Source organism: Lobosporangium transversale (genome assembly GCF_002105155.1).
Source record: "Lobosporangium transversale strain NRRL 3116 chromosome Unknown BCR41scaffold_48, whole genome shotgun sequence".
In the NCBI taxonomy this organism is placed as follows: domain Eukaryota; kingdom Fungi; phylum Mortierellomycota; class Mortierellomycetes; order Mortierellales; family Mortierellaceae; genus Lobosporangium; species Lobosporangium transversale.
This window is the reverse complement of record NW_019029026.1, coordinates 156963-180363: the sequence shown is the minus strand read 5'-3', so window position 1 is coordinate 180363 and position 23401 is coordinate 156963. Positions and strand designations below refer to the sequence as shown.

Below are 23401 nucleotides of genomic sequence, written 5' to 3'. Positions count from 1 at the left end.
CTATAATTGTGATACTCGAGACCTAAATCTCCATTCCTGCAGCCTCTCAAGAATCCATCTTACGACTATTCTCACAACTGCCAGTCGATGACCAACAATGTCTAGATCAGAGCTTGGAGGAATCATCAAGCAGACATTCAGTGCTGCACTCACGAAGATATCTCCGTTGTATGCAAATGCACAACTGCCAGTTACAAAATCGTCCAGGATCCCTTTTCGACCGCAACTGACCAAACAGATCGCTACAGAGAAAGTACCTGTGCCCTCTATATCTGGTCTTCAATTCTGTCTTCACATGATGGTTTTCGCAACTCCGGGTATTATTTTTGCGAAGAAGCTGTGCGATGGCGAACAGATTGAGGATATGATCACAAACACTCAGGACAACGTGTCGAAGTTGATCAACAGTCTATCGTGATTTTGATTTTGATTCAGTATATTCGAGGCAATCTACGTCTTGAATAATAAGGAACAGCAGGCCATGTTTAAGCGCCCGTGTCCACTACGTTGCCCTATGTCTTTCCCAGGCCCACAAGTGGTATACATCTTACACCAGCCGTCCCCAACCCCCAACGCCTGTAGTCTCCTGAGCAGCCAGACTGATCAAGGGACATGAGATTTGTACCCAGCAACTATGATATTACCACTGTTTCAATCCTGTGTAGTTTAGCTGAGTCATAATAAAACAGAATACTGATACAAGCATGATATTACATGGATATTATTAAAGTACTCTTACATACCCTGAAGAGCCGCTGTAACTATCTTATTGAAAACGTAAATATGGTTTTAGATTGGTATTTGTCTCCAGAGCGGAGGATGACCTGGTTTCTCCATTCGGTATGATTGATCGCGTTAGGGAACTTGGATGCCTCCAGACAAAAGCCTGAATGCGGTTCATAGCCTCCCCGGGCCTTGCCTATGTACGAAAAACGGGAGTCAGCATTGCCATAATTACCAACAACACGAGTGTCGACTTGATTGGGTTCAACCTGAACGAAGTTAGCCGTATAAAACTGGAATCCAGGTTCAGTTGTCGTCATAGCCATGTGGATCCCAGATTCTGGAGAATAAATGTTTACTAAAGCAGTCGGTGGTATACGACATACGTCATTTTTGAGATAATAGTCGTGTGGATTGTTGATGGCTGCTTGTACGGGATAAAAGTGATCGTAACCTTGACCGTCACCCGGGACCTGTTTGAAATGATCACCAATGCTTTTCGGCTTTCGAAAATCCATAGCTGGCACTTCATCAAGCTTCAGGATTTTGCCTGAAGGAACAGAAGTTGAATCGGTCTCCAAGAAGCTGTCAATGTGTGCCATTTCGATTACATGGTTCGTAATGGGTGTGATTGTAAACTTGTTTGTTGTCCCTGTACTGGGTATGCCATTAAGATTAAAATATGTATGATTCGTAAGAGATACAATCGTCATTTCAACTGGCTCTCGGTGTAGATCTTCAGTTTGTTCGAGATACGCCTCGTATTCCACCTCAAGCGATGAGTTGAGGAGGCGGTAGGTGCAGTAGACACGGAGACGGCCAGGAAATCCTTGGTCCATATGCTCCGATACCATACTCAGTCGAAGACTAGTACCTCGACATCCATCACCATCCGAGACGTCACCTAATGGCGGTACAACATCCCAATTTCGATGAGAGAAACCGTCGATACCTCCATGAAGGGAGTTTGGGCCATTGTTTTGATCCAGCTTGAAAACAACATGAGGATTGTCAGGCAATGAAAACTCTCCTTGGGCAATTCTAATGTGCCATTCGTGTACTATCTGTTAGACTCTTTTTTGTTTTTAAAAAATTTGCCACTCAAAAAGTAACGTTATGTCGGAATGTCACCTGTTTGCTGTTCTTCCCACGGTCGCTCCAAAATAAGGATCGTACTTGGTACGATAAGCTTTTGGATCATCAAAACCGAGTACAATATCTTTAGGGCTATTCGTGTTGTCTAAGACCCAAAGGTGCGTGAGAGTTGCGCCGAGTGAGATTACCTGACAGGCCATACCAGGCGAAGAATCATCTGTTAACAAGAACGACCGTATCAATGTTCCGGAAGGCAGGCCTTGTCCGTTCACACTAGGAGTTGTAGTAAGCTCTATCACTGTCATGGGTTTTTTAAATATACATATAGATGGAGAAGATGAAAAAACAGAGTAGAAGGGAAATAAAAAAAGGATGAATGAAGACAATGAACTCAAAATAATGTTGACCACAATGCACATACAACACATGCAAAATACAGTGGCCAAATTAGTGGCGTTTACTGCCCCTGTAAAAACACATGCAGTCACTGTCAGGATAAGTTCCTTTTCATTTCCATCCTAAACCATCAACTTCACGATCAGTCTTCCTCGAGTGGGGCGCTCCAGTATGCATTATGACTCTTGGACATTTGATGAATTCGAGCCCCTGGAAGCCATCGGCTCAGGCTCCTTTGGATTGATTCGTAAAGTCAGGAGGAAGACAGATGGCAAGGTACTACGAAACATCAAGAGCTTGGACGGCATTTACATGCTTGAAATGCCACGCTACCATTTATTACAACTACATTGCAATGATGCATTCATGAGTACTTGGATTGATATCAAACAGAACTCTCATTATCCTTGTTTGTCATTTCAACAGGCATTGAGGGGAAAGGACTTATAACAGGCGATACTTTTTCTAAATCGATACCATTCCTTCTATGCTTTTGCTTCTCATCAGATACTCGCCAGGAAGGAGATTGACTATCGAAAAATGGGTGTCAAGGAAAAGGAGCAGCTTGTGGCAGAAGTCAACATTTTGAAAGATCTCAAACATCCAAATATTGTTGAATTTTTGGAGCGGGTTATTGATCGAGAAAACAGCTTCATATATATTCTTATGGAGTATTGTGAAGGAGGGGATCTAGCAGCGGTTATCAAGCGGCACAAAGAAAGCTCGTATGTCACTGTTAGATTTTTGCTCCGCCAACTTCGAGAAAAATTGGCCGTATGGCTAACAATCTCTGTCAATTATCCGTGTTGCTCTGTATTTATTTATTCAATTAGATTATATATCCCTGAGGAGTTCATTTGGACCATTATGACCCAGCTGACGATGGCGCTACATGAGTGCCACTGCGGCATGACTAAAGGTGACGACAACAATCCACCTCAGCCACGGGCTCCTATTCTTCATCGAGATCTCAAACCTGATAATGGTATAAACAGTTTAAAATAAGCATGTGGCGATAAACCATGAGGCCTTATCCTTATCTTGTCATTAGACTAATGTTATGTACCTGATACCAACGAGATAGTGTTCTTGGATGCCAATAGAAATGTTAAGTTGGGAGACTTTGGATTGTCACGGTCCCTCACAAACCCACAGAAGGCTTTTGCAGAAACATATGTTGGGGTAGGCAGCTAGTTTCAGCTTGTTTATTTCCACTTTCTCTCTTTTCAGACCTTGAGCTCGCTTGCAGTTTTAACAGATGGTCTATTCTTATATAATTATTTAATAGACACCGTATTACATGTCTCCTGTAAGATTGAATATCAATACTTGTCTCAAAAACAAATGAGTGAAAGGCATGGATATAGTATAGAGACTAATCTTCATCTTTAATGATTACAGGAACTTATAAGCGAGTCAGTATACGATGTCAAGTCAGACATTTGGTCTCTTGGCTGCATTATTTTCGAGATGTGTGCATTAAAGTATGTCGTGAGGATTGCTTACGTTTTTTTTTTCTTGACTGGCCTTGAGTCATTGTGCTTATTTTATTATATTTTTATTAACGCTTTTTTTTCCTCCTTGACCACAGGCCTCCATTCCTTGCAGACTCACAACACGAACTCTCTCTGAAGATCAAGATGGGTAGAATCCAAGCGTTACCTGCCCAGTACTCAAATGAGCTAAATCATGTAGTTAGGTCTATGCTGCAGGTGAACGTATGTCAAATCTCAATTTCAATCATTCGCGAAGTAATTGGGACCAAATGGCGACATCAGAATACTTATTAATAAACCCTCCTGCGGCCCTTGCATCTCTATACATTAGCCACGTAAAAGACCGACAACGTCAGATCTCCTTGCTGCACCCAGAATAAGGCTCTGCAAAAAGCAGCTCGAAATTGATAAAAGGCAAGTTACTCCGAAAGGATTTTATAATATCTATAACACTGTCCTATTTTAAGCCTTATCGCTGACTAAATGTGATTCGGACTATATCGCAACGTAGGGCCGAGGAACTGGATCGTCGTGAACGTGCCATAAGCGAGTACATTGAAAAATATCGCGAACGGGAGGCAACTTTGGCGAATATTGAAAGAAGGCTTCGAGCTGACGAGCAACGGCTAAGGGAAATGGAAACCATTTTAAATTCGAAAGAGGAGACGATTAGAAGCAAAGAAATGGCTTTGGTTGAGCAAGAGAAGAAACTGACATGGGAGCGCCAGCAGATAGAGGAGAAGCGCCGAGAGCTCATTCAAGAACACGAAAGACAACAGTCAATGATCAAGAAAGCTCTTTCAACTAAGCAATCCAGCGAAGCCATGATCATTGATAATCCGCATATGCAAGAGGCTTCTTCCAGCAAACCCAGCAATTTATCCACGGCCTCTAAGGCCGCCTCCTTGTCTTCGCAACCACCCATTATGAGCACAAATAATACATTGGGACAGTATCTGGCTACGGGAGGAAAAGATAACTTATCAACAGGAGAGCATATGCAAACCTCAAAGACATGGTCAGCTCCTAGACGCAAGACTGCCCTATCTATTGGTAATCGACACTTACAACCATCTAATTCACATCGTATCACAGCTTCATCAGCAGCAGCAAGCACCGCTAATCAACATACTACATCGGACACTGTAGACAGTGGTGGCTCACATACTACGTCGCGCCTTTCAAGCAACGTGAATGGTCAGCAGGGACTGAGTACGCTTGGCCTCTTTGCCAGCCCAGGAGAGAGCGCATCCAGTTTGCCAAAGACTTTTCAGGGATCATCAAATGTTTACATCGGTCCGGGCGGTAAGGAGTCCAGGCTTTCTGGAAAATTCGGTGCTGGGAACTCTAACCAAGCGTCAGGCACTCACAGGCTTCGGGCTAAGTCGAGGTCAGCCTCTACCCTCATCGCGTCCATGTCGCTCGATTCGGGACCATCAGTCAGTAATATCAACGCCAGTAACAGCAATAATACCAACCCTTTCCTTGTGCCAGAGCTGGTCAAACCCGTAGCGCTAATAACACCATCTATACGAGCATCACCAGGAATTTCATCCAACACAGCGCCATCCACAAGCTTCAATTTTACGTCGACTTTGGTACTTCCCAACACATCTCTCTCATCAGCTACGCATGATGTTAAGATGTCTGGAATTGTTGAACCGTCTTCGTCTTCACAACAATCAAACGCATCCACTAGCAATAATGGGGGTGTTTTTCTTCGACCAGCGCCTTTGATCGGCGGATCGTCCGCTCGTAGTCAGAGTCAAAGTTCACAGCTACATGCACCCTCTTTCTCATCACGTCGAAACCAGACAGCGGGAACTTCCACTCCTTCGATGGCTCACATTCGGTTTAATGCCACCTCAACAACCCCATCATCTCTGAATGTCGGTAGCACCACATCTAGTACCGCTATCAGTACTACCACGCTTACGGCATCTACTACATCGGCTATTCATAATGGTGACCCATCATTAACAGCTAATACAATTGTCGACAGCACTTCGGCAACGAATGTACAGGACTTGAGGACGACAATAACAACGTCAACTCCAGTCAAGACACAAGACGCAGTACAGTCTAATAAAGGGGGCACTAGCATGCCGCCACCGAGGATACATCGTCCAGACGATGATGAATTGCCTATGGAGTGGGACGACGATATTCCAGGTCCTTTTATTAGAAAGTCACATTCGAGACAGCTGCCACCACCTTCTAGTTCAGGAAGCGAATCTTTATTCTTACGGAATGCCACTTAGAAAAGCACTTAAGAGAATTTGGGAATAAAAATAAAAAAAAATAAAAAAAAAAGGATGCTATCGTTGTGCAAAATGTTGAGAAACAATGATTTATTTGTTGCGTTGGTAGAAGAAAAAAACTCCTTTTCTCGAGTAACAATAAACTGTGTATCTTCTTTCAGTCTGATAATCCCGAGAGTTCAGAAAGATCATCTAACGAATCATTATGGGCATCATCATCCTCCTCGTCTTCATTACCGTTGCCCCCACTGCCATCATGAGTCGAGCTTGAAACTGCGTTTACTACCAACTGCTGTACCGTCGTGCTCTTGCGTTTCTTATCTGAGCGTCCAACGTTGGCAGATTTGCGTTTTCTGATCGTTGACTGCAATAGTGTACTTTCTGCATCCTCCTCTTCCTCACCCGAAGATGATGAGTGCTCGTCTGCACCTTCGTCATCACTAACGACCGCCGAGGATAGCTTGCTTGACTCCTTCGTACGGCGACTGGATGACTTGACAGCATAGGGTGATGTCGTTTTGCGATGGTATGGTAATTTAGGCGGCATTTTGAAGAAATATTGTTTATCCTGCGAGTACATTATAATAATAATAAGTCCAAAAGTCAAATAAATAAAAGCGAGAAGTGAGATAATGGTGCTCATTAACCCATATAAACGCTGTTCTTACCGTCAGTGTGCATTTACGAGCACTTGGCATGACCTCCTGGCGCGTAAGCTTACGCATCACATTATGGTCGTATTCCGGAATATAATACCACTGACTCTCCAGAGGTTTGTTGTATGCATCTTTGCCCTTACGCGTAATTTTGCCCACACAGCGGGCGGCACTGAGACATTGCAACATCTGCTCTTTGATCTCCTCTTGGGTCTGTAATCGCATTAACGATGGCTGGCTCGCAATCATTTCGTCAAACAGCTCACTTAAGGTCATTGACTTTTTCTTTCGCGCAAATACAAGTGTGTCAATGATCATTTCTGTATAATCCATGCCTGTCTTCTTGTCTTGCACTGGTATGTCCGATAACAACTCCTGAGACGAAGATGGGACGCTTGATGCTTCTTTTTTTTCGCTCTTTTGATCCTCCTCCAAGGAAGGCTTTGTGGTGGTAGTCGCTATATCTTGTTGCTTGCTCACATTGATCTTCCGCGCTGTCGATTCTTTTGAAGTCGACTTTACATCTTTAAAGCTCTTTTCTACTTCTTTTTCTTTCTTCCTTTCTTGCTTATCCAGGCTCGTGTGTGTTAAACGAGTATGCTCTTTAGACTTGGCTTTGGTTGTCTTGGGCTTCTCTGGTTTGGATTCGATACTTGCTTTGGCTCCGTTCTCAGCAGCCGCACCATCACCAACATGCGCTTTTTGATGGCTATATTCCGAAGTAAGTCGGTTGGCGTTAACGTCTAAGGAAACTGATTTTAGGGGTGCAGGTGACTTTTGTATATTGTTAGACACTGATTTGCCGCCAAATTTGGTATCCATGTGAATATTTGTTGGCAGAGATTTAGGTGTATTCACCTGTCTGTTCTCCTGCAAGGCTAAAGGCGCAAGAGGCAGACGTTGGTTCAAAGCTTTCAATGGTGGATCCTTGAGTGAAAGGTCATCCACAAAAACATCATGCTCTGATCTGGGGCTTTCCGGCCCAAAGGAGCTTTGATTGGGTGGATTGTCCATTGCAAGTGTAAAGATAGGCCGTGATTCATAATCAAACTCTGTGGCTGGGTCAGATGAGGGTGGCGGCGAGTTCAACGAGGTCCGATTGTCCGATGAAGGATTGTGTTTGAGTATTTTGTATCTCATACGTGCAGTTGAAGCTAATTGAGGCGATTCGCGGATAGGCGATGAATGGATTGGTGTCGCAAGTTGATGAGCTGGGTTAGTTTTCTGGGTGCGTTTTGGTGTCATTAAGCCAGCAGGTGTTGAGTCGACTCTATGGTTATCGTCTGTCTGGTCCAGGTCACTAATTTCGAAATGTGTCAAGTCCTGATAATCTCTATTAGCTGGAGGAGGTGCTCCCACAGGCGCACAGAAAAGCATCTTGACGCCCACCAAGTCGACAACATCTCCTTCGCGAAGTATTGTCTGCTGGCCGGAGGGATATCCCGTACCATTGATACGGACCCCGTTCTGGCCGAGAACTATGATTTGAAAGGCCGAAACCTCGTGACACCACTGAATAATTGCATGACGTCTCGACACCTGCTTGTTGATTCTACCGAGGTTGAGTGTTGCTTGAGAGCCTCTGCCAACAATCACCGGTGTCTCATATGAACCGTTCAAATGCATAGTTGGTGCTTTGGGTTTCTTTTGTGAAACACCCTTAGATGGCAGCGAGACCTTCTGAGCTGCTTTCACAAGAAGATCCAGTCCATCCACATGGTTGTTATCGTTGTTGGTATTGTTGTTTTTCTTGATATTATCCCTGTTAGCACTGTCCTTCGAAGCCACTATCAGCAATACACAAATTATGAAGAAAGCGAAGTGAATATGTTAGAAAGGCATTAGCTGAACGAGAAGAATGAGCTGCGGTTGAAAATCAACGTTATCCGGCAAAAGATGCAATTCGAAGCATACCATCCAATAGCGCCGGTCGATTTTCTTTCATTAGCTCCATAGTCGAAAATAAGAAAATAAAGATGTTTGATGAGAACTAATGCTGGTCTGCAAGGATACGAGAGAGGAAAGGTTGTTTATATTGGGCGAAGGCTTGATGAAGGGAGAAAGAGGGCTTCTCCGTATGATGCCTGCCTTTATCCAGAAGTAATCAACCGTAACTGATAGAAAAAGGAAACAGCGAGCGGAATGCGATGTAGAGTAATAAAATGACAAGTAATCCAGTCAAACAGATGATGATTGCAAAGAGCGTTGTAGTGTGATACGCGTTTTGCCAATGTTTTCATTTGACTTAGCGTGGATGTGGTGCACGTGCGTTATGTCACGTGGGATGAGCCACCATGCCACATCTGGTCTGTTTCTCTGCGTTGCAAACCAGTGCTTGATGACAAAGAAAAAAAAGATAGCTTGAATACCAATCGCCGAGTATTTTGCATTATGTGTATTATATACATCTTGATAAAAAAAAGAGTTCCTGGTTAGTTTCCCCTTTCTTTCTTTGCCTTGTCTTATTTATTTTTAAGCATTCTCCAGGTTGCCGGAGACTTTTTCTAATGTTTGTTGTGCACTAACAACTTCTAATTACATCCCTGCTTCTTATAAAGGTCTGAGAATATGTTTGCATTTACCCCAGGAGTATCGAAAATTAACGACTACTTTTTTGTTAGTGTTGATAAGATTTATCTTGTGAAACTTTTCTCTAACTTCTTTTGATCTCTTGAACGTGCTCTCACTAATAATCAAAGATGAGCGTGGAATTTACTGTCAACACATTTATACAGTTGTTTCAAGGCAAGATTGAGCAAGTTTGCTGTCAGTGTTGTTTCGCTACGGTTGATAGACGTAGATTGTGTTCGATGTCCCGCGTGGTTAGAATGATTTCATCAGTTCTCCTTCTCCTTCATACCTTATTGAAAAAAAGAAAAAAAAAAAAAAAAAAAAAAAAAAGGCAATAGGAAGGGTTGCGCACGCGTTTGGTAAAAAAACGCCTTCAAACAGCTTCTGAGAATCAAAAAGAAACAGTCAGTGTAGACATTACAACAACACACGTCTATATCATGATGGATGGTAGATGCCAAGGGTGGCGTTCATCAATAGATATGAAATGTTGTATATTGATCCCTCGGAACATAATATCAATCCATGGTGCTGAACTTCATTTTTGCAAGCATACCAGCATAGCCCAGATCAATTGCATCCTTTTTCTCAGATTCGAAAAAACTGTGGTACTTCGTGTTGATGAAATAGTAAAGTCGTAAAGAGGGGGTTATGGTAACAATGTATATTCAAGGGTTATACAAGCCAAGTTGAGCATTCTATAGTTTTAGAACTAAATAGACCAACTAACTGAAAAAATATTCACAAAACAGTATATAAAATGGAGCATAGATTGATGTAAAGAAATGATAACTGTACATGTACATATTGTACATATTCAACAGAATTATATGTGGTCGATGCTTGTTGAATATGTATGCCGCAAGGAAAAGAAAAAATGGGCAGAGAATCTGTCAAAGCACTTGGATTAGCAATATACACCTCACCTCCTCGACGGATCAGCTTTTTAAAAGAGCCTAGTCCTCAAAAAAAAAAAAAAAAAAAAAAAAAGACTCCAATCCAATCATGCGTCGGAAATGGATCCGCATTCGTAAGGAAAAAGATGGGTACGAATGAAGTACGAGCTGTAGACAATTCCATGTGTTAAAAAAATGGTTGGTTTATTTCGGACCAAAATGGCAACGATCCTCTTCCAGTAGTCGCAGTGTAGTAAATACACATGGTGCAACATGTTTATTCTGATACAGAAAAGAATGCATCCGAGCTCTTTTTTCTCCTACCCACGCGCAATGAGACCTGACAGTTTTTCATTTAGACAGGGTAGGAAATGTTGTAATCATTGACCAGTGATTAATATATTGGTCAATTCAAAACTGAGAATGGACAAACTTTAAAATTAAGTACGTGTGGCAGTGCAAAACGCTCTCATTGAATGCATGTCAATCAATCACACTAATGACCCAAGGGAAAAATAATTAATCACTGGTGTTTATTTTGCGCCTGTGCTTGAATGCGTCAATGAACGCTCCTCCTCTGATGTTCCTCTTCCTCTTACTCATGTCTACTGTCACTTGTTTGTCCCACTCATTCTTTTGTTGACCTCAACACCATCCACAAATGCAGAAAGACTATCCTTTGGCATAAAAAAAGCATGGGATCAACTAGGCCATTGGCACGCGCGTAGTGCAGCTTCTTCAAGCCAAGTACGATTTCGAACCGATCAAACGTGAATTTCTTAGATTTGAATTCAACCAAAAGCTATTCATTACGTGTAATATCATGAAGGAAAACCTGTAATGACCAACCTAGAAGGGCCTTCGTAATTATGGATACTGATAGGTTCAGAGCCAATTATAATGAGCAATTGGATCTATTTCAAAGTCTACATTAGACATAGCATATAAAGGTTGAATACTTTTCATTGTAATGCGTCTTCATTGCAACGCCAATACTTCATCAGAGATATCAGTGGATGAAGTTTAATATCACTGCCAAATTGACAAACAGGAAGCCTTTCTGTTTTCCTTAAAAAATACTCATGCGCTGTCTCTCATGTTTTAGCAACCATGGAGTCGAAAATAAGGATGCATCTTCCGGGGGCTCTTTGATAATGTCCTTTTGCTCATGTATGCAGGCGTGAGGTAAGGAAAAAAAAGCTTGATACTTCCTTCTTGAAGATTCTTGAGCTCAATGCTATTACTAAGGATAGGAATGTACGAGTTTAGAATATATCTCGGGCCCTCCTCAATGTTTGGAGTTACACTCTCGCTTCTAACTTGCAAATCATTGCTTCATTCGACCTCTCGTAACCAGTTTCTAAGAGTCGGGGAAGCCAAGAAGGCCAGAGTCCTGCGTGCTGTTTAAATATAATAATCATGATATTCAAAAATACTGTGATAGTTTTAAAGTTGGAAAAGCTGCGTTCCAGGATTATCATTGTTTTGGTCATTTTGCACTGCCACTTTTGAGAGCTTTTTCTTTGTTTTCTTTCATTACAACGGTTCTGTATTCCTCATGAACAAATACAAAGGTATACAAATGACATGGTGATCAAATATATGTATATGCCTTTATTATTATTATTATTATTATTATTATTATTATTATTTTTTTTGAAAAATTATAAATGTTATAAATGTTATAAATGCCTACTGTAGTCTACGAATGAGCATATTTGATGTTAGGCGTCAATATGACGCGAAATCATAGAAATTGAGCCGAACAGAAGCGTATAGTCATTGGCTTGGGAATAGACTTCTGTGCATTATTTTATAATGAACGACAGAAATATCTTTAATCCTAAAGCTTGGTCTAGCTTTTTGCTTTTGTTTTTGTTTTGTTTTTGTTTCCTTACTGCCAAGGTACAAGAGTGCAAAAGCCTTCAGACCTTTAGGTGGTCAGCTCTGGTAGAGCGCCTATCAAACCTCACAAAATTTCCCATCGAAATAACCATTTCTATTTTTTTGTTTTGCTTCTTGAAAATAAAAATAGAGAGTATGCAAAACCACAAAATAATGCATTTGATGCTCAAGATACCATTTGTGATGGCGGACTGGAGCCAATCCAACGAGCAGTAAAAGGAGACAAAGAAAGTAAAAGGGGTGAAGTCACAAGAGTGTATCCTACAAGAATAATCGGCCAGATGGTAAAACAATGCAGATGAACTTATTGCAAACAGAACAGGACGAGACTAAATGCTAAAATAGATGGGCGTACAGGATTCTTCTGACACTCGGTCACGATAAAGCTCGCTCTGCTATTAATACTCACTCAGCATAGATCAAGGAACATTTGTATGGGATGCTGTCATCATTTAGGCGACCTACCAGGGGAGAGCTTCTTTGAGAAATCCACCGAAGAAAGCATCAATCCATTTTTATTATTTAGGAGGAATGAGAAAGAGAAGATGGAAAATATGTTCAGCCCACAAAAAAAACCCCCCAGGCGCTGGCTTTTGTCAAGGAAGCAAAGGAGCTAGAATGTGCAAGTCATCAGTATGACTGTCGCACCTAAGAAAGCACGGTGCAGTTAATCGGGTGTTTATATACTGTATACTTATTGCTTGCCATTTATTGCCTTAAAAGTAAACTAGACGACACAGCTCCGGCCACTTCCCTCCATGGTTTTATCCTTTTTTGGCTATTAATTCCCCATCTGCTCGCACCTTTAATTTCATAATGTTGGGAACACAAGGATTTTTTTTTATTTGTCACAGAAACCTGATTGTTGCCATAAATTTTGCAGTAGCACCACTCATGTCTTTGTATTTACTATTTTTTCTTTGGCATGGACATGTTCCATCATGTTTAAGACATCAAGGCTCGATGAGGGTAGTGGCGATCTGCTATGGAATCCAATTTCTAAATCATCTAAGCAAAGTCGATGAGGGACAGATTGGCCAAGCTGAGCAGTTGATACAAGAGACACTAATCTAATGTGGATGCTGTTGCTTGTTTACTAGCTTATCTGCTTTTTTTTTATTTTTTATTTTTATTTTTTATTTATTTATTATTTTTCTACTTCTCCACCATCCTTTTCCCTTCCGGACTAACTGATCTACGTTCGATCAATCACACATGTAGCATATATTCACGCAGAAACAAGTAATAGCACCTAAGTACAGCCCATACATAATATTTAATTGCTAAATCGTCAGAGTCGATGGGCTAGCTCTCTTAGTCAGGTATTTAAAAACATTTGACCTTAATCCTTTTTTTTCTCCCTTTTGCCGTTGCTTAATCTTACTTGTTCCTTTTCGTCCTTTTTGATATCTACTACAGCCCTCTCCTGCTATAATTCTTTAAAAACCAGCTTGGAATAACCATAAGACCGTTATTTTCATCATTGTTATTGTCATCTACATCAGCTATATCCTCGCCATTTTACTACCTTCATCCTTCACCAATTTTAATAGGCATTTGACTGTTGAATCATACTATCCTCATTCTTATAGTAGACACTTCTTTTGTATCCTGTTTCTATTACAATATTTTCTCTGACCTACTCTCTAACCACTTCCACAACCACAAACCCCGTCTCTTACACGACTACAGCGAAAAAGAAAGAAAAAGGTACCAAGCTTTTTTTTTTTTTCTCTTTTTTTTTGAAGTAAAAGAAAGCATCGCTTTCATAACATTTTCAATTTGTTGCCACTCATATCACCAATATTTCACCCTCCATGCACACGGACAGGCTCATTTGACGTTTTTATTTATTTGTTTATTATTGGCTCACAATGAGTGAAGGGAAAAAGGAGAAAATCAATCTTTTCATTGATGACTACGCAGCAATGGCCTGAAGTATCATTGCATGCGCGGCTTTGTTTGTCCGTGTCTGGGACAATTTTACATCATATATGAATGTTTGCATGAGATTTAGTGATGTTCTTAAGGAAGCTCTTGCCATGTCACGTTTATTTTGCTTTCGTTCTCTTTCACCACCTTATTGCCGGTGTGAGGCATGGGTGATTGCTGTTATATGAGAAAGTATGTGGGAGTTGATGAATGAATGTATAAATGAGGGTGCACTCATGATTTAATATGAAGGGTATATACTAGCAAATGTACATATCCCTTGTATTTTTTTTTTCTTTTTTTGATGGCTGTCTGTCGACCAATTTCAGATTGGTCCTATTCGGTTAATTATATTCAACGCGTCTCTTTGAACCAAGGAGAAGGGGTTTTAAAAAAAAAAAAAAAAAAAAAAAAAGGAATGTGTTACTGTAAGATTGTAAGATTCAATTCAGTCCCCTATTTGAATAGAATCCACGAAAATGTGTGCTGCATTCTTGTTTTGATTTGAGTTTATGGAGAGTGCTTTTTATAATATATATTTATATATACAAATGTGATACTACTCAATTCTATTCAATTCAATCACTCGGATAACCTTAGTTTAAGTCAATGCACCGTTATTGTACATATACTTTTTATCATAAACAATTTGTTCAATCGAACAAACACTCTCAGGGCGATTGAGTGAAATGGAGACCAAACAAAGTAGTTTACAAAACAAATACCCACACACACACGCACACACACACACACACCTACACACCCATCCATTGTCCTCATGTGGGATGGCCACATTTGATACACTTCTTTTTTATATCACGGATATGGGACAGTAGACCTATCAGTTCCTGTGAATCGATGGCTATGAGTTGAGAGGAAGAATGAGATAGTGGACGGATAATTGTCCTGTCCATTGCTCACTGCAATTGTTCAGTCTAACATGATTCAATTCAATTTAATTTGAATTATTCAATACCTTTTCATCTCAGAACAAATATGTATCCTCTTTCTCTTTCACCTTTCACTTTCTCCTCTTTTCCCCTTTCCTTCTTTTTCTTGATCCTGATCTTGTTCTTTTGGCTGCTTTTTCTTTCTTTCTTTCAATTTTGTCCTTGTCCTTGCCAATGATCTCCTACTTTATCATTACTTTATCATTTTATTTTATTTGTCTGCTCTAGCATTTTTTATTTTCATTCTTCCATTCATTACTCGAACTCACATCCATTTGTCAGCAAAACCCCATTTCATTCCCTTGTCAAACTCATTCTCTCTTTCTCTTTCCCTTTCTTTTCCTCTTTCTCATCCCAACTTTTACTTCTATTAGCATTCAACTTTACTCAAACACATACATCTCTCTCTTACTCCATACACTTGCATTATCATAACCATTCGTTCCTCGCATTTTCAGGTCATGAATATTACAGCTCAGCCTTGCTAATCTTATCTGTACCTGGTAATCTTCACTCCCCTTGCGTCTCATCAATTGGCACTTTATTTGGCCCGTGGCTTGAGCTTTGCATTAGCTCTTACTTCATTTTCTCAATCAGATGGGATACTTCGTAGTGGCAGTAATGGCCATTATCGCCTGTCTAATTGGCAGTCATTTCTCTCTTCCTACACACTCTTTCTTGTTTACGACCGTCTAGGTCATCAGCTATTCCTATTTCTAAACTCCAAATGATCTTTTCTCTTCTATTTGCTAGGGCTCTATACGTACGATCAACTCAGTTTTCACCATATACCTCTTTCTCTCTTTCTCTTTTTTTTTTTTTTTTTTTTTTTTTTTCTGGAGACAAACAGTTCATTCTGATCATTGGGGTTGTTTACAACAACAATAATATTTCCATACCACCTTCAACAATGGCTGTGCCGCCACAGACTTCATTTCATTTTCAACACATCCCTCATCCAGGCACATCTGGATCGTATCAAGATCCTACTATGAATGTTACTTCTACTGCATCCGATCCCAGCGTCCTCAACAATAATAGTGGATCTAAAAAGCAAAAAACAACGCCACCTTGTGATCGGTGTCGTCAACGTCGAGTAAGTCCTTGTGTGTGCTCTATTGCTTCATAGGGTCTCCCCAAAGAATTATGGAAATCAGAGCGTAGCCACGTGAGGCTGAGCACAGCAACGTGGCGTTGGTTCCAGTTTCATCTGCACAACAATTTAGATCGTTCTATTGAATTAGACCTTGATTGTCTGTAAAGAAGTGTTATATACACATTTACGTAGTCTCACATCCAAGCGTACACAGCATCTATGTCTGCGCCCCCTCCCTTCTAAAATTTGGTCCATGCAACGCGTGCCTTACGCGCGTCCTTTTTTTTTTTTTAGTTGACAGTCACACTTCTTCTCTTGATTCTAAACCGTTGCGACTTTCTTTCCACTTTAGATTAAGTGCGATCGATTAGAACCGACTTGCTCCTCTTGCATAAAATATAAAGCTACATGTGTAAGGACTGCATTCCCTGCAGGTGTACCTCTCTCCACAGTGTCGGTTGATGCCATTGGAGGCCCTGGTCTCCGAGGCTTGGCCTCAGGTAAGAGGGACCGTCATCTGACAGAGACCGAAATCCTAGACTCATGTCTACGCAATGTCCAATCTCTGCAAATGAACCGACTTCGCCGTATTGAACAGTTCTTTGATATCGCTGGCATCGATGAAACCAGGCTGGACGAAGTGCGCTGGCTTGTGGAGCAGATTAAAGTACAGCAAGAGAACTCTATAGGCCTTACTGAAGTCGGTTATCGTCCAGAAGAGGTATGCTAAGACTTTTTTTTTGGAGTGAAAGGAGTTTGAAGCAAGTTCTGCTAGCATGGTTCTCGTACTAATTTATATTTTTATGTCTCTAATGCTTTTATGTTCTAGATCGCAGAAAAGCTTGGGCCTCGTGCATCTGTAACCTGGGTACGACAGCTGATGCCACTTCTGCAGGCCACAAGGCAAGTCCGACAGATCCCAACAACCGCCCATGCGTATCCAAAAGTAAGGCGATTAGCCATCACTATTGCTATTCCTTCTTCATATAATCTTTTGTAATCTTTAGCTACTTAGTTTACTAATAATATAGCCAATATCTTCTATGCATCCAATCCAGACACTCACAGCAACCGCTACTGGGGCAAACGCTGCGTTGCAGGCGACGCTGTCAGAGACTGGGAGTTTTATATGCCCTGCGCCAAAAGCCACGCCATTTCCGACGCGCGTCCCACTATCTGTTTTAAACAAAACTATGTTTGAGCTCTCCATATATGATTGTACAGAGTACCTTGGTCCAGTGGCCGGTACAAAGGCAACATCATGGGCAGAAGAAATGCGTTTTCCTATCCCTTGGCTGATTCCCGAGCCGCAAGTCCCAGAGGCTCTTTTGACTTTACCCCCAACTGAGCAAATGTTGGACCTTATTGAGTGGATGATTCAAAGCCCACTCTACACTTATTTTCCCATTCTCACTAAAGCCACCATCTTAAATGCCCTCGCCTCCGCTCTTCCCGAGGCTGAAGACACACATTTGGCTGCTGATAGCTCTCAGGCATATGCTGATCTTGGTGGGAATGATGGTTCGCTACCTCATAGGATCACGGGCCGTGTGAGTGCTGTTTTCTTGCTGAACGCCATTATGGCGCTAGGCGCAGCATATCGCTCGAACGCTATCAAAGAAAACACCCCACACAGGCTTCTCAGGGATCCAAAGTCTGGGAAGTTAGATTTCTATAATTTTCAGTTGTTCTTTGATACGTGTCGTGGTAAGTATATCTTATATGGATGTATCAAAACCCCCCTCCACCTTTTTTTTTTTTTTTTTTTTTTTAATAAGTACATATTTCTATTTTTATATATATAAATGAAAAGATCGTGATAAGCTGATTATTTTGTCTTATATTGCTTTCGTCCCAGCATTGACTACCTACGTCTTGGACCAGCCACGAGTATCGACTTTACAGGGGTTGTTACTCCTCATGAAATGTCCGGCTATTCCTGGCATTCAAAACTTGTATCGAGAGCAGGCATGTGCCATGGCACTCGCGCTTGGCCTTCATCGGGATCCTGAACCTTGGATATTATGTCGTTCTGTCATCCAACTGCGCCGTAACATTTTTTGGGTCTGTTATGTGGTAGACGCTTCTTATAGTCTTAATTCAAGTTCGCCAGAGAGATTCCCTGAGGATTATATTACGATCGGCCTTCCGACGCTTCCTTCCATCGAATCAGGCGACGACGTTGGAGAAATCGATGCTGAAAACGAAACACAACGTATTGGCTTTTTGATTGAGCAAGCTAAGCTCTGGAAAATCGTCAAGAAGATCCGTCGTTGTGGTCAAGCATCCAAAAACTCCTCAGAGAGCTACTGTGAAGGCTCAAACTTGTATCGTAGCTCAAGCGCAAATATTTCACCTGTAACAAACATTATGTCGCCTCATCAAGGCCACTCGGCCAATGGAACTTTTGGACAGCCACCTTACTCGCAGATCAGAGCAAGTAAGGCTCCAGGTCCGTCGTCTTCGCAACCGGCTTGGGTTTGGCGAGCAGATTCAGCACGAAGAATCTTGGATGTTGAGCTTGCTCAATGGCAAATGGAGCTTCCTCAGCACCTGCGATTCGATCATGCCTTGACACGTCAGGACGACCCTTGCCCCTTCAAGGTGCGCGTGAATGGCCTTGGAGGTAAGAAGCGCGTTAAGCAGTCTCGATGGGGTTTTATATGCATTTAATTGGTAGTCTTATACAAAGCTTTGACATAATCACTCATCACTATTACATGATATCAAACCATAGCAATGCTGCAGATCATATTTAATGAGGTGTTGATTCTCCTTCACCATCCCTTCTTGGTTCTGGCCGACTCACAAAGCCAATCCAAGCGCGACTACGCCATACAGACGTCTGGAAAAAACATAAAGGTCCGATCGAGCACAAGTTCTTCTCGAAGTCCTCGATCTCGAAGCTCGAGTACGCCATTAAGGTCCTCGTTCTCAACCAATCTATCTAGCGTTACACCCCAAGCTGATGATGGCTTCAATGCGGCCACGCGTTCATTGCCGCCATTCCTTAATACCTGTACTAAGGCAGCTGAAGCAATTACGTTCCTGATCGAACATCTCCTTCGGACAACGCCGGAATGGCTAGTATGCCACAACGAGGTCGAGTCTGCGCTTCATTTTGCAGAGAGAGTACACACTTTAAACGTGACTATGGCAATCAATAGTAGTAGGCCTAGCTTGATAGCTCACGTTAGCGGACAACAGGCAAAAGCTCAGCTGAGGAAAACCAGAGGATTTAGAAAGGCAGTCAAGGAATTAGACCAATTTACCATGTCTGGTGGTTGTAGGCTTGATCTCTTGAGCAAGGAGCAAATCGCGTCTGGGCTTCCTCGTGAGAGGCTCATGCGCAGCATCAAGCAAATGATGGCTCATAAGCGTGGCTCATATTATTATCGCCTTCCCAGAAGTCCTCCAGAGGCAGATTTAGTTTTGAGCAGTGGTCAGCAGGAGGCAGAAGGGCGTGCGGGTAGTACCACAGGGCAGGACCATCTGGAGATGAGACTCGCGTACCATGACCAGAGGATCTGGATTCGATATTACAATATTCGTATCAAGGATGGCGTTGAGTCCAGAAATGGAACGGAGAGTTGGCTTGAAATCCTCAATCCGTTTGTCCCATTACCAGAATTAGATATTGATACAGGGGACGATGAAGACAGTATAAGAAATGCAGGCTCCGATGATATGTCCATGCCTATTTATGAAAATGGGAATCCTCAGTCCAATAACACTGGCAAGCAAACCTCACAGAAGCGTTCAAATGAAGAAGCAAACTGGTCAAGTGAGAGCTACGACGAATCCATGGACCCCCCACAAATATCCTCAACTGCATTGATGGAGATTTTCAGTAACCCAAACCCTTCTGGGTTGGCCAACTATTCTGCTCTGCTTGGTGAGTCAAATCAACCCAGCGCTCATGGCTCCAGCAGCGGTGACCTTGGGATTGAGCTTGGCACAGAGTTTGATATGCTTATTCGCCATCGAGGCTCCTATAGTCAGGACACACCTCTCGATAACTTCGACAAGGTCGAGCCATCACTACACTTGAATAGCCCTGTGAATGGCCCATCGGATTTGCTGCAGTCAGGCCACTCTGTGCATGGCTTCAATACTTCACCCATGAGCCCAACTGCGCACCATCAACCTCAACACCATCAACCTCAGCACCATCAACCTCAGCACCATCAGCATCCAAACCAACGGCAGTTTGGCTTTCCACCAGACAATAGCTTCTCTCAGTCACCCTTCCAGCAGCAACAACAACAACCGCCTCTTGCTCATCTGCATTCTTTGCAACAGGATCAACGCAGCGCGTATCCTGGATTTAACTTTCATGCAACCAGTGTCGCTACTACCAGAGCTACGCCACCCACCACAGAAGCTACCTTGAGTATAGATTTAGTACCCACTTCGAATCCAATGCGCCTGCAGCCTGTATTGGCTCTCGATGGAGGAAATTATTTAAGTATTCTCCAACAGCACTTCCCACACGAACAAGTTCCCAGCCAGCCCCACGGATCTACTTCTATGCAATCTTTCCAGCAACAGCAGTCCTTGGACCCGTCTCTCGATGTTGTGCATCAAGGAGTTCGACCGTTTTATGGTGTCCCCGTGGGAGGCTTCATGGCACCGTCGCTGGATATTCTTCCAGAAATTAACAGGACCGTCCCTAACGACCAACGCCTGTCACAGCCTAATCCACGGGCAGACTTTCCTCTTTCGTCCCCTTCTTCATCCTCTGGTCAGAAGTCACAGCAGCCTTCTGTGTCCCCGGTTCTCTGGCCATTAGGTGCACAGGCCATCACAAGGCCTGCTGCGGCAGCGTCGTACTCGACCAAGCCTGAACCATTATCACCACCATCCATCAGTTCATCCATACCAACATCTCCTTTGCCTCAATCGCCGTTGAAGATGGTACTTTCACCGACTACGGACGCTCTTTCCCATAGATTGAACTCTTGGGATGGCCTTGGAGGCTCCAAAACTGACACACCGCTAGAATACCCGAGTACTAGCCCTTCATCATCAAGCTTTCAACAAAATACTCCTGCAAGCATGAACCACTATTCTGGTAGTTGGTCTTCAACATCATCGACATCTGACCTGATTACAGCAACCCCTACAAACAATGATAGCCTCTTTTCGGTCACTAGCGGTGTGATGGATGGGGTTGAAACGAGCTCTATTTCATTGAACCGTCATCCTGTTTCTGCTGTTCCAAAAGACTTGTACTATGATATCACACCTGTATCCCAGTCCGAAGATCGAATTCTTCTGCTGTAAAAATACAGATTTTTTGTTTTATTTTGTTTTATTTTGTAATAAATATTTGTACTTGTAATAGTTTCTGCATCAAGAGATATTGATCTGACTATGTAATATATTTTACAATACAATAACAAGTGAGGATTTGAAAGACTCGTTAGGCTCAAATTATAAGATAGATGGTGGAAATGTCTCTTCTGATCGCTTAGGTGGGTATACTTGGCGGATGTTGAGATTGATACGTGCTTCCGCAAGATATTCAGCATAAATATCCCAGTCCGGATCATCAATACGAGACTGGAGATATTGTGGAAGGGTGTTTTCGATGATCCTGGGTACACCTTTAAAAAAAGAAATAAGGATCAGAAACGTCGTTATATGGCCCTTATTTGAAAAAGTAATTAGCTCATCTTTATACCTTCTTGATCTAACAGTTAATAACACATTACCATGAAATGCAGATCGGCATGGTCCAGTCATTACAAGTATATCTCCACTCTGGAGAAGAATTGGTGTAGGGAACCTTTCACGTGTAGGCCCACCAAGCAGATATATACAAGAGTGCCCAAAACTGAACGCAAAAGTCATGTTAGCTTTTTTTTTTTTTTTAAAAAAAAAAAAAAAAAAAAAGGATAGAAGTTCAAACGGTTTAATGTTACCTAAATGACACAAGAGGCGCATCCTTGTTTAACTCACTACGGTCAACATGTCCCATTAAACGGTCTTTGAGTTGATAGTAATTGATCACACCAGCCTCTGCCACAAAATCGGTCGCGCTATATGGATAAGGGCTAACCCCATCGATAGCTTCAACCACTGCTTTGGATAGAGTACAAAGTTCAGATGGGAAGGGAGCACTCTGATCAAAATGGTAAGTTTTAGAAGGCCAGTGGTACTGATAGCCCAAAGTAACCCAGCGCATCTTTCGGACGAGCTGGCCTGGTGGCAATATAGGCACTTGTGCAGATGGTTCTGGATCATCCTTTGTCATGTCTTCTGGAACTGAGGGGGTTCCATCGATGATAGGGACCAATGTTCGGACAGAAGGTTGAGATTGTTTTGATTTAGTTTTGCCTCTAGACTTGAAATGTTGAATATCATTGAGCTTCTCTACTTGATCATTACTATTGTTGATGTTGTTAATGTTACTTTTGTTGCCAGATTGAGGGTCTTCACATTCACTTCCTTGGCCATTTCTGTCTCTGTTCCTATTTTTATTTTCGTTTTCATTTTGATCTGCTACTCCAGCTCTGCTCCCATTATTATCAGCACTATCAACATTGTCATCCTCGGATCCATAGCCGCTAGCATGCTCATCTGTGGTTGCCTTACGCTGAACATATACATAATGGTCGTTGAGGGATCGCTTTCCTGTGTAAACATCCTCGTGGAGGTCCCACAGTCCACTATTAGGCACTAAATAATGTGTGTCGAGATTGCTCTTATTGGGGTGTCTCGAATATTCCTTGAGGCACGATTTGATGAGTTTTCTTTGGGCTGAAGGTGTAAATACATTTGGTATGTAGATTAGACCTACATAAAGCACCAATTCAAGATTGAGAGTATGCCTAATGAATTAAGATAATGAACGTTATCCATTTTTTTTTTAAAGAAAATAACTTAAGCTATATACATTACCTGGATGATCATCGTGAAGATATGCATATTCCAATGAATCTGCATCCATACTTTGATCTTCCTTGACGCCAAACAAATTTGAATATTGGCCCATCTGCTTTTTAAGCAGCACTCGCTTGATCTTATTATCTTGAAGCAAGATTTCAGCTGGTTGTCGAAAGTTCAGAGCTTTGGAGTAGTCTGGTGGCGGATGACGTGAAAGAAACTGAAGTTCTGCTTCACGAAAAGGTGTTCTAGTTTGGGCTTGTTTTAAGGCAGCCATCTCTCTATTACGCTCAGCCTGACGCTCCATGATCTTGCGCTGGCGATTCGACATTGGTTGTTGTGAGTCAGGCATGGCGTTTTTTTTTTTTTTTTTTTTTTTTTTTACTTCCTATTAGAGTCCTAAATGTGTTTGATGTTGTTATGCGATCGAGGCCGATTAGTAACAAAAAGAAGTTGAATGAATACTTAACAATTTTTTTTTTTTTTTTTTTGGATAGATCAAATTGTGGCTGGCTGTCAAACATGGTTCAGCT

At 42.0% G+C, this 23401-nt stretch overlaps 8 protein-coding genes across 8 annotated transcripts; 5 read left to right on the top strand and 3 right to left on the bottom strand.

Moving 5' to 3' along the window:
- Positions 1–97: 97 nt before the first annotated feature.
- Positions 98–616, top strand: BCR41DRAFT_374263 (hypothetical protein; the record flags this gene model as incomplete). The annotated part of the gene is made up of 2 exons (XM_022026857.1): positions 98–414; positions 436–616. 2 exons carry the CDS (start codon positions 98–100, stop codon positions 614–616), a joined length of 498 nt encoding a protein of 165 aa, XP_021877306.1.
- Positions 617–761: 145 nt separating this feature from the next.
- BCR41DRAFT_311899 (galactose mutarotase-like domain-containing protein) lies at positions 762–2018 on the bottom strand (the record flags this gene model as incomplete). The annotated part of the gene is made up of 3 exons (XM_022021062.1): positions 762–919; positions 968–1764; positions 1855–2018. 3 exons carry the CDS (start codon positions 2016–2018, stop codon positions 762–764), a joined length of 1119 nt encoding a protein of 372 aa, XP_021877305.1.
- Positions 2019–2385: 367 nt separating this feature from the next.
- Positions 2386–4176, top strand: BCR41DRAFT_312036 (kinase-like domain-containing protein; the record flags this gene model as incomplete). Its single annotated transcript, XM_022021065.1, has 8 exons — positions 2386–2490; positions 2722–2939; positions 3048–3199; positions 3299–3396; positions 3503–3523; positions 3616–3698; positions 3806–3932; positions 4042–4176. The coding sequence occupies 8 exons, from the start codon at positions 2386–2388 to the stop codon at positions 4174–4176; spliced, it is 939 nt and encodes a 312-aa protein (XP_021877304.1).
- A 1798-nt stretch (positions 4177–5974) lies between these two features.
- On the bottom strand, positions 5975–8831 carry BCR41DRAFT_361427 (hypothetical protein). The gene is made up of 3 exons (XM_022025530.1): positions 8542–8831; positions 6640–8414; positions 5975–6539 (listed from the first exon to the last, which is right to left on the bottom strand). Exons 1-3 carry the CDS (start codon positions 8579–8581, stop codon positions 6129–6131), a joined length of 2226 nt encoding a protein of 741 aa, XP_021877303.1. The 5' UTR covers positions 8582–8831; the 3' UTR covers positions 5975–6128.
- Positions 8832–9326: 495 nt separating this feature from the next.
- On the top strand, positions 9327–10109 carry BCR41DRAFT_374259 (hypothetical protein; the record flags this gene model as incomplete). Its single annotated transcript, XM_022026856.1, has 3 exons — positions 9327–9449; positions 9537–9827; positions 10023–10109. 3 exons carry the CDS (start codon positions 9327–9329, stop codon positions 10107–10109), a joined length of 501 nt encoding a protein of 166 aa, XP_021877302.1.
- A 1803-nt stretch (positions 10110–11912) lies between these two features.
- On the top strand, positions 11913–13024 carry BCR41DRAFT_374258 (hypothetical protein; the record flags this gene model as incomplete). Its single annotated transcript, XM_022026855.1, has 3 exons — positions 11913–12031; positions 12130–12283; positions 12854–13024. The coding sequence occupies 3 exons, from the start codon at positions 11913–11915 to the stop codon at positions 13022–13024; spliced, it is 444 nt and encodes a 147-aa protein (XP_021877301.1).
- Positions 13025–15717: 2693 nt separating this feature from the next.
- BCR41DRAFT_425325 (fungal-specific transcription factor domain-domain-containing protein) lies at positions 15718–21317 on the top strand. Its single transcript, XM_022030570.1, has 6 exons — positions 15718–15977; positions 16330–16698; positions 16807–16923; positions 17036–17684; positions 17836–18603; positions 18715–21317. Exons 1-6 carry the CDS (start codon positions 15792–15794, stop codon positions 21261–21263), a joined length of 4638 nt encoding a protein of 1545 aa, XP_021877300.1. The 5' UTR covers positions 15718–15791; the 3' UTR covers positions 21264–21317.
- Positions 21312–23218, bottom strand: BCR41DRAFT_361424 (hypothetical protein). The gene is made up of 4 exons (XM_022025529.1): positions 22884–23218; positions 21905–22778; positions 21695–21816; positions 21312–21586 (listed from the first exon to the last, which is right to left on the bottom strand). The coding sequence occupies exons 1-4, from the start codon at positions 23197–23199 to the stop codon at positions 21414–21416; spliced, it is 1485 nt and encodes a 494-aa protein (XP_021877299.1). The 5' UTR covers positions 23200–23218; the 3' UTR covers positions 21312–21413.
- Between the last annotated feature and the right edge of the window lie 183 nt (positions 23219–23401).